Source organism: Ursus americanus, chromosome 27 (genome assembly GCF_024610735.1).
Source record: "Ursus americanus isolate L20-20 chromosome 27, mUrsAme1.1.p, whole genome shotgun sequence".
NCBI lineage: Eukaryota > Metazoa > Chordata > Mammalia > Carnivora > Ursidae > Ursus > Ursus americanus.
In genome coordinates this window covers 28,584,036-28,598,517 of record NC_142153.1, presented here as the reverse complement: position 1 = coordinate 28,598,517, position 14,482 = coordinate 28,584,036, and the positions used below count along the sequence as shown (strand labels likewise).

At 39.1% G+C, this 14,482-nt stretch overlaps 1 protein-coding gene across 1 annotated transcript in view; it reads right to left on the bottom strand.

The window, feature by feature from the left end:
• The window catches only part of CSMD1 (CUB and Sushi multiple domains 1), a 1,039,667-nt gene that overhangs the window by 234,804 nt on the left and 790,381 nt on the right, over positions 1-14,482 (bottom strand). Inside the window, exons 29-31 of the mRNA XM_087856321.1 lie at positions 11,917-12,033; positions 7,819-7,932; positions 6,257-6,352 (exon numbers count right to left, since the gene is read on the bottom strand). Of these exons, the coding sequence (XP_087712447.1) occupies positions 6,257-6,352; positions 7,819-7,932; positions 11,917-12,033 (327 nt within the window). The remainder of the gene's footprint in view (positions 1-6,256; positions 6,353-7,818; positions 7,933-11,916; positions 12,034-14,482) is intronic.

Below are 14,482 nucleotides of genomic sequence, written 5' to 3'. Positions count from 1 at the left end.
CCAGGGTCTCCATGGTGTGTGGTCTTCACTGAGGCAGCTGGTAAAACCCAAGCTTGTTTGATGACAGGTATGTCCTGATGGTCTTTGGGTGGTAGGCATGGGCAGGTGCGCTCGCTCCAGGGTAGGGTGAGGCATCTATTTAGCTTGTTTATTGGAATTCTGCCCCTGTAAAAGAGTCTTCTGTGTATTAAAAGGGGCAGGGATCAAGTTTCAAAAATACTTCAATTGGCAATGACGTCCGTTGTGCCAAACCAACTCTTTGAGAGATCGATCCCCCTGGCATGCACTTGAAAATGCGCTATTCTGGTTATGTTCTGTGCAGTTAGAAGTCAGTTTGTCTCTACCGTCACCAGGATCCTCTCTCTCTTTCAGACTGTGCGTGTCCCCGTTCAATGGTGCAGCCTTCTGAGACAATGTGCTTATACACTCATTTTCTTTAAAACACTCCTCTGTCTTCACACGGCTTTTCCTAACAGGCTGGCATCATGTTCGGAATTGAACCTGAATAATGACAGACAGCATTTGGGTGACTGCTGCTAGGCAAGCGATTCTATGAGCGTGGAAGGCAGACGATGACTCTGGCAAACCTGTGCTTGAATTCAGGGTTGAAGTATTTTCTATCAGAAGGCGAAGTTAATAAAATTATATATTAATAACTATAGGTGAAACAATGATACATCAGAATGGCTTTCTATAGCTAAAATCAGAATGCAGTATAATATTATAATAACAAATTGATTAGAACTCCTATTTGTCGTATTTCTATAACTGAGTATTTTGTTACAGTCGAACAAGTAGCATGAGAGCGAAAAGGAAATGAATAAAAAATATCCCAGGGACGCTTCAATTCTCAAGAATTTTTTTTTACCCAAATGGAGAAACCTGTCCAATGGCCATTTTTCTGCTTGTCCTGAATGACAGGGAAAGCTCCCCACTCTTCATGGCAAAGCCTCCACACTTTTCTAAGTGGTCTCGCTTGTGTTTGTCGAGGGTATCACGGCCATTCTGGGGTCCCATGGATGGGGACGAACACACCTTCAAGGTCATTCGGACACATGCCACTTTCGAGCCTTCCTTCAAGAACTTCTCTGTTGTCCTTTTTTAAGGAAAATAACAATAAACGAAAATCACCTGCATTTGCGTGAAATTATGAAGGACAGTTTTTAGAGGAAGAAGTTTCCAAAATGAGAAGAGCAGCTGTGAGCTGCTCACACAAAGTGGGACAGGAGCAAGTGGAGACTGAGACATCAGCCGTCCACGCAAGGTCTGCAGAAAATCCACGTGTGCAGCAACTTCTGCTCTCAGCGCACCCTCTGGTTCCTGCCCTTCCCCTGGATGTTTTGGGCCGCACCACAGAGAAATTCCATCCTCTGTGGTAATTATCCTCTGTCTTTTAGTAAACGTTTCCTACTGCTGTGAAACAAGATTGAAATCACCGCAGTGGAAAGCGAACAGAGGATGAGGTCAGCCTGGAGGAAGAGGCAGTGGGCAGAAGGAGTGACGTCCCCTGGGTCTAGCGCATTGTGCTGGGAGGAGCTGGTGCCGGTCTCAGGAGCTTTCCGAGCACGCATGGAAAGGAGAGACATGGTAGATCCATCCACGGATCTTCACGGCTCCTCTTTCAGTGCAGGTGTAACAACAAAACAACAACAACAGCCATAATAATAACAAATCCGCATGCTCATAGCAATCTTTTGCAAAGTCTAAGTGAGGCGGTCTTTCCTGTTTCATGTAGTGACAATGATATTTCTATTTCTCCAAACCATTCTGTTTTGGTAGTTGAAAAATCAGATTTGACAAGCCATTACTAGTCAGTGAATTCAAACATACACAACTGAATGATGAACAAAACTTTATGCTTATTTGTCTTCGTAAAAAGTAGGCATTTTATAAGCTTTTTATACAATGTGTGAATTTCTTAGAAGTGGAAAACCTTATAACTTATGCCATCTAAAAGGTGATGAGGCATGGGGACAATCAGTAAAGACATGCATTTACATGCCTAGGAAGGACCTCAAGCAAAGGGAATTTTAGTGAAAATTCTTCCTACCCAACGTAGAAGATGCACTTCTGTGTTTTTAGATTGTTTATCTGCTTATTGTAATGCTAAGGAGAGTGAGTCCCCCATAGGAGGATCCTGGACCAGGAAGCCCTGAGCTCATGAATCTGGCAGACCAGGCCGCTGGGAGGCAAGGAGGCAGGAGGCCGTTTGAGGTGAGGCTGGGGGATGAGGATGTAGGTTAGACCTGTCCATGGGGCAAATATGACTCGGAGAAACCGGGTTTTGGGGCCAGCTGACATTTGTAAGTTGGCCTCTGTGCAGAAGTTTGATCTAAAAACATGGAAACACGGCCTCCTTTCCCCCTTGAAATATTCAGTAAGTCCTGTCTGGTTTACTAATTTTGGCATGAGTGACTTATTTTGAGAGAACATAGTGTTGAATTCTACATGGAAAGACACAAGAAAAATGAATGATATGTGGAAACGGCCAGGCATAAATATGACAATTCAAAATAGTACTGTATGGATGAGACACTGTCAACCACCAGGTTTAATAGAGACACATTCAGTTCTGTGCACAGGCAGAGCGGGGAGGGGGCGCGGTGCAGGTGGGTTTGAACTACCCGGCCATACATCAGCACGTGCCTCGGAACAAGCAGGACAGGAGAGGAGTGTCTGCTCTGCTCTAGTCAGTCTCTGTGGCCACACAGGCTGGTTCTTGTGTTGCTTCCAGTATTGCTTAGGTTGATTCCAGTATTATAAGGTGTGCATTTGGGGCCACGAAAAGTCCATAAAGGCAATGTAACCACTTCATAGAATAGCTAAAAGGGATCTTCAAATCCTGGAGAAATCAGACTGTGCTTAATTTGTTAAGACACAGTAGGTAAGTCTCCCACGTGGAGGGTTTCTTAGGATGACATGAATTTTGATTTTCTCATTGATCTAAGAATACATTGACTTCAGGTGTAATATATATATATATATATATATATATATATATATATATATATATATATATATATATATATTTGTGTGTGTGTGTGTGTGTGTGTGTGTGTGTGTGTGGAATGGCAAAGATTATCCAAATGTGCAGAACCACATTTACTGCTTGGGGGTCCTGCCAGTGTCTGGGTCTGGGAGGTTAGGGAGCAGAAGGAAGGCTCAGGCATCCCTAGGAGTTGGGCGAAGGAAGTTGGGAAACCTTCTCCGGGTGTCTAAAAGGAAATCCAGAACAACTATTTGAATGTATTCATGTTTAAAAACATGGCGTGTTCCTCCTGTGTCTTCATGGAAGTTTGTTTACGCAGGACTAATATTACAGTGGTCTCATCTGGAACCGAAATGCTGGGAAAGTTAGAGAAAGGCTCACCCTTCAGGACCATCTCTAGATGTCCGTTCATGGTAGGTTCTCACAGCGTCTTTTGCTTCTAAATCCCGTCTGCCGGCCACACCGCTGAGGTGTGTGTCTGTTGAACTGAAGGCAGACGGACGCAAGGTTGTCCGAGGAGGACCGACACCCGAGCCACGTGATCTCCTCTCAGTCCCCGTCCGGTGCACACTCTCCTTGTACGACTGGTGACCTGCGAAGCCGGTTGCTCCAACCCCGAGCGGATAATATCCTTGAGCCTTTAATTCAATAGCATCAAGGAGCCGAACAAAGCTCTTCACAGGTGCTGAGTATCATTGACAAACCAACGTGGAAGGGCTAGTTGAAGCATTGTATTAGGAAGGGTTCCCCCCACTAGCCTTCTTTGGGGTGCTTGTGGGTCTTAACTCACTCTCTTTCAAATATGCCCTTCTACCTCTAAGTAGTGTGGAAAACAAATAAAAAGCAGCCAAGGCCATGAGTTAATTAGGACACTTTGTAAAAAAAAAAAAAAAAAAAAAGCCTCTATACGTCCATTTCTCCACAAGATCAGAAAGACAGAAACATCCTCATTATTAATGTCTCCTTATTAACCAGGCCAGTGGGGAGGGCAGGAGACAGTGATCCTGGCTTCCCACACCCTGATCCTGCTGCCTTGTTAGGCATAGATGTTTCTAACAGCTCTGTATAACACAACTGTCTGCTAACAGGGTTAGACACCCTATAATCATGGGTGTCAGAAAGTCCCTGCACAATTCTAAGATTTAATAACTTATGAAAGAATGAAGCCATACGTGGTATACAAAATAACTTTTCAGGACATTTTTATACAATAGGTTGCAAATAATTTCTTGGCTTCCGTATAACTGCCATCTTTCAGAAGGCAATGTTCAATTTCACTTTCCGTATGTATTGAAAACTTCCCCAGGTGCTCTTGAGTGATTTATAAATTGCATTCATGATTCTAGCTCTTTACTTCCAAAGGATTTAGCTTTGATGAAAAGACATCAATTTTTGCATAAACTCACTGTAAGAACAAAGCAAGAAAAGGAGGTATACTTTATAAAATATTGAGGATGTTATTAGAGTCATTATATATTCTCAAAGACAAGGGAAATATATTCCTCCTATAAATGATTTTTTCTTTCTACTTTTCTGTCTTAATTCATTGTAATGGTAATATGTTACTTTAAGCCAAGAAACATAGTTTTTAAAATCATGACTTTTGATGATAACATTTCTAAGTAGAATAGACATATCCTTACGAGGGTCATTTTTTATGACCAAGGTATTTTATTTGATGATCTGATTGATTTTCTAATGCTTATCAAGAATCAAAGAACACCCCTTATCAAGACAGACAATGTCAGTAACTTGAATTTCTCCAGGGTAAAAGAGGTACTTAATCCAAGTGGTCCAGTATCTTTATGTCACCCCAACTTATTTGGGTTTGTAAATTTGCTTCTGCATAATAATATACAATTATTTAAAGAAAATTAGGAATGAGTAAGAGATAAGTTGCCTACGTTGGTCACTGTCCAATGAAGTCCATTAAAAAATTGGTTTAATTGTTTATATTTTAAGAAAAGATATAATTTAGAACAATGAAACTGATCTTAATTGAGTACCAACATCATTCAAGCAATTACTACTTAGATTGGATTAGAGATACTTTTCCTGCTGTTTGCCTGTCAGGTTCCTTCCTGCTCCTTTCTCATTCTTTTTTAAGTCATCTTATTGCTGGACACCAAGGAGGTTTTGTAGCAAACTACTCTATAATTTATAAAATAATTATTTTATAATTTGTAGAGGTTATAAAAAGTATTTTGAGGGCTTGGTGTTTGCAGTGTGAGAGTATTAGAAATGAGTTATGAATGAAATGACACATTGTTATTTTCCATAATTTTTTTTAAATAAACGTGATGATGCTGTTAAGCATTTTTTCTGGAGAATTCTCTATTAAAGGCCAGAAACCATTTCTAGTAAGTGATCCTCTTCCACTTCTGAAGAAAATATTTAAGAGTCGTGAGTAATCTCTCTAGCCTTAAGGAAAACGGAGACCTAGAAAACTGAGTATTTCTTCCTATTTTGGAGCACACAGTTTATTTCTGCAGATGGTGAGCTCTGCCGCATCTCCAGCTACACAGCGATTCCAAGTTCTATCCAAAGACCCACTTGGCGCTTCAGAAAGTGTATAAACAGTTTGCATGTGTTTTTTTCAAGTTCAGGTAATGAAATTTGCAAAATAAAGGTAAACTAGAAATAGGGGGAAAATCCTCAGTTTTGAAGAATCTTTCTGCACTCATAAACATTTTGAATACATTCCAATTTCAAAAATAAATATAAATGTTTTGAAGTGTCAAAAGTTAATAGAACACAAAATAAAATGGGTAGTTAGAGGGATGGGTCCATGGATGGTATTTGGGGTTTTGTGTGATTTTTTTAGGTTGCCTTTTCAAATAGTTTTTACAGGAAGATCTGGAATGGTATAATGTGCTTTAAAGGTATTTCATTAAAGCAGTTACTAAAATCTAGACTATTATGAAACACTTTGCCTAATTACATAAAATATTGTAATGTATGTGAAATCCTTTTGCGAGATGTGAAGTGTTATACAAAGTGGGTTGGATCGGTATGTGTTTTCCGATAATGCCAGGTAAATGAGCTGGTTTTGAGTCTTTGCAGTAGAAGTATCATATTTAAGTGTCAGAAAGAAAAATTGTGATATTCTTGTTAATTAAACTGGTTTAGTATAAATACATGAATACCTTCAATGTCCTAAATATTAAGAAAAAACACACACACAACTCAGGTATTGTTAGTGCTTTAACTGAACATAGCGGTGTGAGCAGCGCTGGGAGAGGTCTTAGCGTGCAGAGTGACCTTTACCTTGGTAAACGAAGTGAAAGCCCCGGGCAGACGCTCCGCTCTTGGCGCTGAAGCGGAGGAGAATCTGATTTGATGTCGCCAAAGGCAATGTTTCACCTAAGGAAAAAATCAGAGACAATACATGGGATCCACAGAAGACACCGCAACGTGGTGGACAATAGTTTGGAAAATAATTATTAACTTAGAATTTCACATTCAATTGTTGGACTTTTATAAAATTTCCCTTTGGGTTTAGCACCCAGGCACATCGTATCTATCAAAACTTTAAAACCGTTCTTGTCTATTTGTTCTGTTAAAATGTTACTTTAATGATCATCTCATTTAGGCTTTCTTCTGAAGCAGACACTGATTATAGGTCTGTTAGCTGACAATATGGGAAATAGAAGAGCCAGATTCATCACTGACTCAGAATCAATGATATTTGATAATAATTTGCTGGGAATTTATTTAAAGTAAGAAAATTAAAATAAGAAAATTAAGGAAATCTGAATCCAACGCTGATTTTAAAAATACTAAAGCATTCAGAAAATATAAAAAAATACGAAAATATATTTCTGCCTTTTAAAGTACACCTACACCAGAGGAATGGTCTCTCTCAAGTGTTGCTAAGGGGCATATGAATGGCATTAGCATTTCAGAGGTGAATTCGTCCATATGTATCAGTATTTTAAATCTGTATCTTCTGATGCGTTTCTAGACATTACATCATTGGACACTGGCAGAAAATAACAAGACATAGGTCTTAAGACCCTTGGTTAATAATGGGGAAAAACTGGAAATAATCACACCCTAACCTTGGTTGGCAAGAGTCCGTGACACACCTACGTGCCTTGACTGTACTTCGGTAAAGGATGAAAACACAAAAGTGGTACCAACCTCGCAGTTTGTATGAGGTTCAAATCCATGAGGGGCTAAATAAATTAGGCTGCATTGATCAAGTGAGTACTATTCAGCACTAAATCTAATTACTTTTGGTGTATATTCATATTTTTTGAGGGGAAGGCTCCACTTGTGATTTTTTATAAGAGTATGGCAAAAAGACTGAGCTGTGAAGTAACATCCCATGTTTTATGAAGCCCCACATGTTTCCATGCATACATATGTACCCACTCATGCATGCCTGTGTGTACACATGTGTACATATACATATGCATGTATGAGTGTCATGAGTCTCTACAGGGACGTATTTAAGGCTTGCAATGATTTAGACCACAATATTGATACTGTTTATCTCCAGGAAGATCATGAGACATAGAAGAGAAAATAGAACACACCAGATAGTTTATTACCCCTTCTTTCTCTGATATTTGCCTTTGTTATTGAGATGGATATTATATTTTCCTGAACCTTAATAAGTAAAATGATAAAGGTCAGTGGTTTTATATGTGGGATAAAAATACGGTTGAAATTTTCCATAAAAAAATAAGGTTTTATTAAACAAGTGAGCAAATTCAAAGATGATTGCATTTCTCTTTCATTAAAAAGAAAAAAAATGACAAGTTCAAATTTAATCATTCTGGCTGTCTAAATAAAATTCAGGACAAAACTCATTGAGTGTTTACCTGAATGTGACCCAGAGAGAGAGCTGAGAAGTCTGGCTTGTGGGTGTGTTCCATCAAATAATTCTGCCAAATCGTTCAGTGCCGTCTGGAAATAGGCAAATTGTCCAAACACCACTGCAAAATAAAGGGGGTGGGTTGGCACGGTGTGCTTTTTCAAAAATAAAGACACGGAGATTGCGGTTGTGCTAACTATTTATTGGTTTCTCCAAAGATCATAATCCTAAGAGTCCTGTAGAAAATCTTTAACTGGTTTTCTCTGGTTTCTAAGAGTTTTTAGTTGCTTAAACAATTTTATTTCGCCTCTTGATGACTTCATACTTAATAAAAGGAATACAAATACTATTCCTTATATTGTTTGAATATTAATTTTTTTTCAGTACTACATTGGGACAATAGAAGAATAGCCACAAAGCTGCTCCATCTATCTAAGAGCAGTTAATGACATTTTATGGGTACAGGGATCAGGATACCTGTTGGTTGGTTTTAAAAACAAAGCCAAAAAAAATAAAACTAAAAACATGCCAATTTCACAAAGAATTTAAAATTCTCTGCTTAGGATTATTATAAGGCCAAATTCATAAGAACTTATTGCAATTTATACACAAGTCAGAAACATATTATAGAAATTGTCTATTGTTACTCCACCGCACAACTTTATTTATCTCACAGGCAATATCAGTAGCAAGAACACATCTCCTCCAAGGAGAACACAGCTGTGCGTTTCACTACTTCAAACTTCATAAATAATCTTGTACTCGAATTGACAAAAGGGCCTTTACACTATTTAGAAACACTTGTGATTTAACGCATAAGCCAGGACCAACTAATTCTTATTTATGCCTAAGGTTTAAGCTAGAATCATTCTAAATCATCCTGAACAAGAAATTGATGTGGGCGTATCAGTTATACAAGTCAGAATTCTAATGAACAAATTAATGTGAGTGTTGGCAAAACGGAGGGGATCTAACTGTCACAGCTCGTGTGTGTACTGTATTCTACATGTGCCATTTGCTCTATTAGTACGTGTATTACATATAGACATATATGTGTACTATGCCTCACATGTAATATACATGTAATAGAATATATGCACACCTATATACGTATATTTTAAGATTTTACATTTCCTTTATAGTTTCCTAAAGAGAAATAATTAAAGGAAGCATGGGAGCAAGGAGGACTTTCCCTGTGCGTGAAGTGTTCTAAAACAAAGAATTAGAAAGAGGAAGAGAACTTTATGATTTCAACATGGTTCTGACTCCCACAATGCCTTTGTTCACAGCCCCCACCCCCCAAAATAAATCTTCATCATGTTGGAGGCAGGATGCTTGGGTCTTTTCAATCGTATAAAAGTGAATTATATGCACACAATTTCAAGAAGCTTTGATTTAATTAATTAATTAATTCATAATTTATTTATTTTAAGAAACTTTTAGAAAGCATCCACTTTATGATAGAATCTGAAGATGACCAGGATAGAAACATGGTCCCAGATCTGCCACACACCATGTGCAGTGCTCCCCACAATGGGTAGAGAGATTCAGGGTCTTCACATCAGCAGGCATGAGTTTTCTTTGGTGAGCTGTCTGGGCTGAGTTCAGGCCCCTGATGGGTTCCTCCCCAAAGAGCCACCAGGGCTCACTGCTGTGGATGCCACAGCTAGACGTGACCATGATGGGAATGATAAAGGGCCGTAGAATGTGAGCCATGGGGCAGCTGTTTCTAGCTGTGGGGGCGTCCATGTCCACTGGGGGAGACAGCAGAGTCACTAGTCCTTAAGCGGGAGAATTGAAACCCTCCGTGTGTATGAATGAAATGCAAGGTATTTCTTTCAGCCTGTGAACATTAAGAGCACGATTCTGCAGGTGACTAATGTGGCCATTGGTCCAGTTTGGCAGGCGCTCAGTGAGGAAGGGGAAGAAGAGGGAATTGGGGAGCAAAGGCCATGGCAGCCTGAGACTTCAGGGCCTGGAAGGTCACATCTAAACATGTGGGGTTTCCTCGTGGGCAAATAAGTGAGTGAAAGATGTCTATCATGGTGTTTCCATGATCAGAGTTTTGTTTTAGAAAGGATACATTGGTAATGCTTTTGGATGAAAATAGGGAGAGGACTGGAGTGTCTGAAGACCGGCCTCAAATGTCCTTCCCATTTGGAGCTGTGTTCACCACACTTGTGCCCCTTCCTACCTTGTAAGGCTCACCCCATGCGCTGACATGGGATTTAAATGTGGGCATTTCATGGGCACAGACTATGTTTTATTCATCTTGGCCCTTATGACAGTTGTTGAATTAATTATTGAATTAATTAATTTCCCAGGAAAGAGTAAGGAAGAGAAGAAAGTACAAGAAAAGACAGTACAGATTTTCATTAAATATTCTGTATAACTATTTTAATTTTAAATTAAAATTTTCTGCCTGGATAGAAGTGATAAATGTATATCATTACACATTTCAGATTGGGAAACGATGATCAATATTTAGGATAGAGGTGTGACCGTTTTTTTCTGCTGAAAAATCATGAATTGTGTTGTGACAATTCAATACATTTTGAAATAAACCAAAATCATAGAATATGGCTGCTCTATTCCATTGTGATAAATATACTCTGTCATGTGTCTATGAACAAACGTAAAAGGAATATTCATGGGAAAGTAACTGGAGAATGCTGTGGAGCACTTAGGTGGAAAAAATGAATTAACTGGGGCCAAATAAGTGACATTAGTTTAGAGGAATTGGTCCAGCATAAAGAGTGAGAATTAGCAGCTCTTCTAAGTTTTCTCGTCTGTTTATTATAACAAAGTAAATACTCAGAATCCCTCTCAATTTTTAAATGAGAGTAACAGGTGCCGTTCATTCTCAGAGTAAGTTAATCTGCCCTTTGTCTGTTGGGAAGCTGGTCCCACTGCCCTGGTCTCCAGGAACACATCCGTCATGCTGATGTTCAGATTACCATCTCTTCCTAACAGAGCAAGATCCTACAAGAAAGGCCCACCCCCCAAAACCCCATTACTCTTGAGAACTGGCCCAGGGTAGATGCTAAATGGTATGGCTTCAGATACCAAGCGAGTTACGTCGCACAGTTGACGAAGGGGCCAAGATCTAAACTACCTAAGGCCGAAGTCAGAGCTGGGCAGATGTTTTCATTAGCTTTAAGAGACCTGTGAATCATAAATAATAGAAATTCACAGAAACCATTTGTCTCCCACATGCCACTTTCTTACCCAGCAATTAACTTTCTCGTCACACAACTGTACTTTTTAAAATGTTTTCCCTCAAACAGATTCTAACCTGAGAATGTTTATAATTTTGCTTTATGTCTGTCTAAGAGTAGGTGGCTGCTATTTTGAATGTAAAGAACAAAAACACCTTGACTATGTAAGGTTTTAAATTTTACTATTAAAAAAAAGAAAAGGAATCTAGGCTATAAAGCTATAAATGTTTCTATCTGGTTTACTTCAGAAATCATAAGACATATCCGTAGTCAAGAGTGAGATTGGAGGTGTGGGAATCCAGCTTTGGGTAAACCGAGGGCAGGACGCCCTCCCCCCTCCCCCCCCCCCCCCCCCCCCGCCCAGGAAGGCCCTTCTAGAAATGAAGCCATTTGGAAAGCTGGCTCAGATTGGAAGCAAAGTTTAGGAGGGAAATTTGCAAGTTAGATGTTGAGTCACATGGGGGCTCTGCCTGCTTTTGCGTCTCTAATCTCTCAAAACAGAATTCAGTGATCCAGTGATTTCCGTCATAATAGGATCACAGAATTACGCACAAAATTTTATACAGCGTCCCCCTAGCTCACCTTACTTGGCGATCCTCCCTTGGGGAAAAAAATGCTTTCTAACAAAAGAAGGAGCGAAGCCATACATTGTCTCTGATTATGCTGGATCACCATCTTAGAAGAACATTTAAACATTTTATATCACATTGATGAAAGAATTGTAGTGGATAGTCTATACCTTTAGAAAACCTGCTGCTTTAATACAACTCATCTTCTTGTATATTATTATATCAAGAGCTAAAATATGTTTATAAAATGACAGTAAGATAAATGATGAAACAAATATGACCCTGAATGATGAATACAACCCTGAAAAGCCAACTTACCAAACTCCTTGGGTACTGTGATGGAGTAGAGGCATATCTGACCGGCTGTGTAATTATGAGGGTAGTTGGGTGACAACACGACTCCTTCAGATCCCGTGTACTGGCCTCCGCAGGGAGCTGCAGGTGAAATTAAGCAAAGGTCATGGGCAGTGCCTTCCCCGCGAGGGAGGGTCCGCTGAGGTTGAAAAGCTCTGAGCAACTGAGCCGCTCCACCATAGTTCAGAAATAGAACAAAGTAGCAAAGTGAGAAACTACTTAACATTGCTATCCCAAGTGAAGGAAAAAGAAAAAGAGAGTTTCCAGGTTTGAATAAAGAGAACTCAGCTTAGGAGGAAAACCTACGATGATTTTATTTTTATTATTATTTTCTAATAATAATTTTTATTATGTTAGTCGCCATACAGTATATCCTTAGTTTTTGATGTAGTGTTCCATGATTCATTACTTGCATATAACACCCAGCGCTCCGGGCAATACGTGCCCTCCTTAATGCCCATCACCGGCCTATGATTTTAGGACACCTCTCAGGCTGAAATCATCATGAAAACAGCTGTAACAAACTAACCAGTTCAACACAGACAAATTCTTGGATTACTGCATCTCACCAGAATTTTCTGGTTGGTACCGGTCATCCGATTAATTTAAGACCTACAAGGATAATTTCAGTTTTCTACTGATTTTTATGTTACTATGGTACTTAGAAAAAATAATGTTTGCTTTTAGTGTTTGGTTGTTGCTTTAACTTTTCATCTCATAGATTTGGTTCAAGAATAACAGGTAGAATTACTAATGTGCCGGAGTCTTTTCCAGTAAGTTTGGGTTAAAAAAGAATTAATTCCTAACTAGGAAGTCAGGACAGATACAAGGATGGGGTGCTACATGCAGAGCTCAGGGTGTGTGTGTGTCTTTATTTTCCTTCTGATCATTTTATTCAATCGTGCATTGCTTTCTCTGAGAAAACACTGCTGCACAGAAGTTCAAAATACTCTCTGTAAGCATCTTAAAACAGACATTCAATTGAATCCCAGTCTCATGATTTCCAGTGTTTTAAACTGTCCATACTTCTGTCCCTCCCATTTCACTTAAGAAGAGGCCCCAGTCTGCGGAACAAGCCAGGAACAGGGGCCACTGAATGGTTTAGGCCCTGCACCTCGGCCACCTGCTGCCTGACCACTGCTCCTCATCCCAGATACACCGTCACGGACCTGAAGTCAGACTCATGTTCAGTGTTTGGGAAAGTCTGTATTTCTACAACTTATTCTTCTTGATAGAGTTTTCAAGCACTAAAAGAGGGCAGAAATCAAAGATAATATATTGACTCTTTTGAATGTTAATCAGCACATTGTGAAGTGAGGGCATTCTCCAAAATTAGCCAAGCTCCTTGGAATATATTGACCCGAACTTCAAAGCACCTCATTCATGATTTGCGAGATTTCGAAGCCGTACGTTACAGTGGCGTCTGAAACTTACATCTTATTCTAAGCATCAAAGGAAAATAGCTTAATCATCCAAAACCTTTGATCGATTTGGGATCAGCTCCTAGAGGTTTTATCTTTTTTTTTAAAGATTTTGTTTATTTATTCGACAGCGATAGAGACAGCCAGAGAGAGAGAGAACACAAGCAGGGTGAGTGGGAGAGGAAGAAGCAGGCTCATAGCGGAGGAGCCTGATGTGGGGCTCGATCCCATAACGCCGTGATCACGCCCTGAGCCGAAGGCAGACGCTTAACCGCTGTGCCACCCAGGCGCCCCCTAGAGGTTTTATCTAACTATACTAAGTGTGGTCTTCATGTTGATGCCTTAATTCAGAATAATATTAACATTTCAATGCACTTCCATTGACATTTTTATAATTCTAAATAGAAAAATTTTAACTTCTGGATATGAGTTAAACTCCTAAGCTGCAGGCTTTACATGGAATGTTGGGTGACTCATTCTACTAGTTTAAATGCATCACTTAATTTTTTTTTTCAACCTCATCCATATAAGTGTAATTGGGTTATCTCATGACTGTTTTTTATTTTCCTTAGAAGCTTGAAGTTCAAAATTTAAGTAGGTACCAATAAAGAATAGAAATTTATCATCTCTCAGCCATATAAAATTCAAGCAGATAATTGTGCAAATATCCTTTTTTTATCATCTAAAAAACTCATCCAGTTCGAATTTTAAGCCACAAGTATAAATAAAAAAAATACAAGTAAATCATCACTGGGGTAACATTTGGATGCCCAAATTATCAGATAGACTTCTGTCTTATCAAGGACACCATCTGATGAATTTGTGAAAGAATAACTACAAAGATTTATTTTGTTCAAGGATAGAATGAAAGAGTATTATTTTATGATAACAGAAAACCTTAAAAAAAATGAAAGGAAATAAACCTGACATTTTAGGTCCACTCTTGCCTTGATAAATTGTGTTATGTAACATGCTCTTCCTCAGACACTAAAGATAAGCATCCAAACTGTGTGTTTCAAACACAATTAAACATTTGTGAAATTGATAAAAATATGTAGAGAATTTTCATTTCATTCTGAATAATTATTCTGTCTGTATGAGTGTGTTGA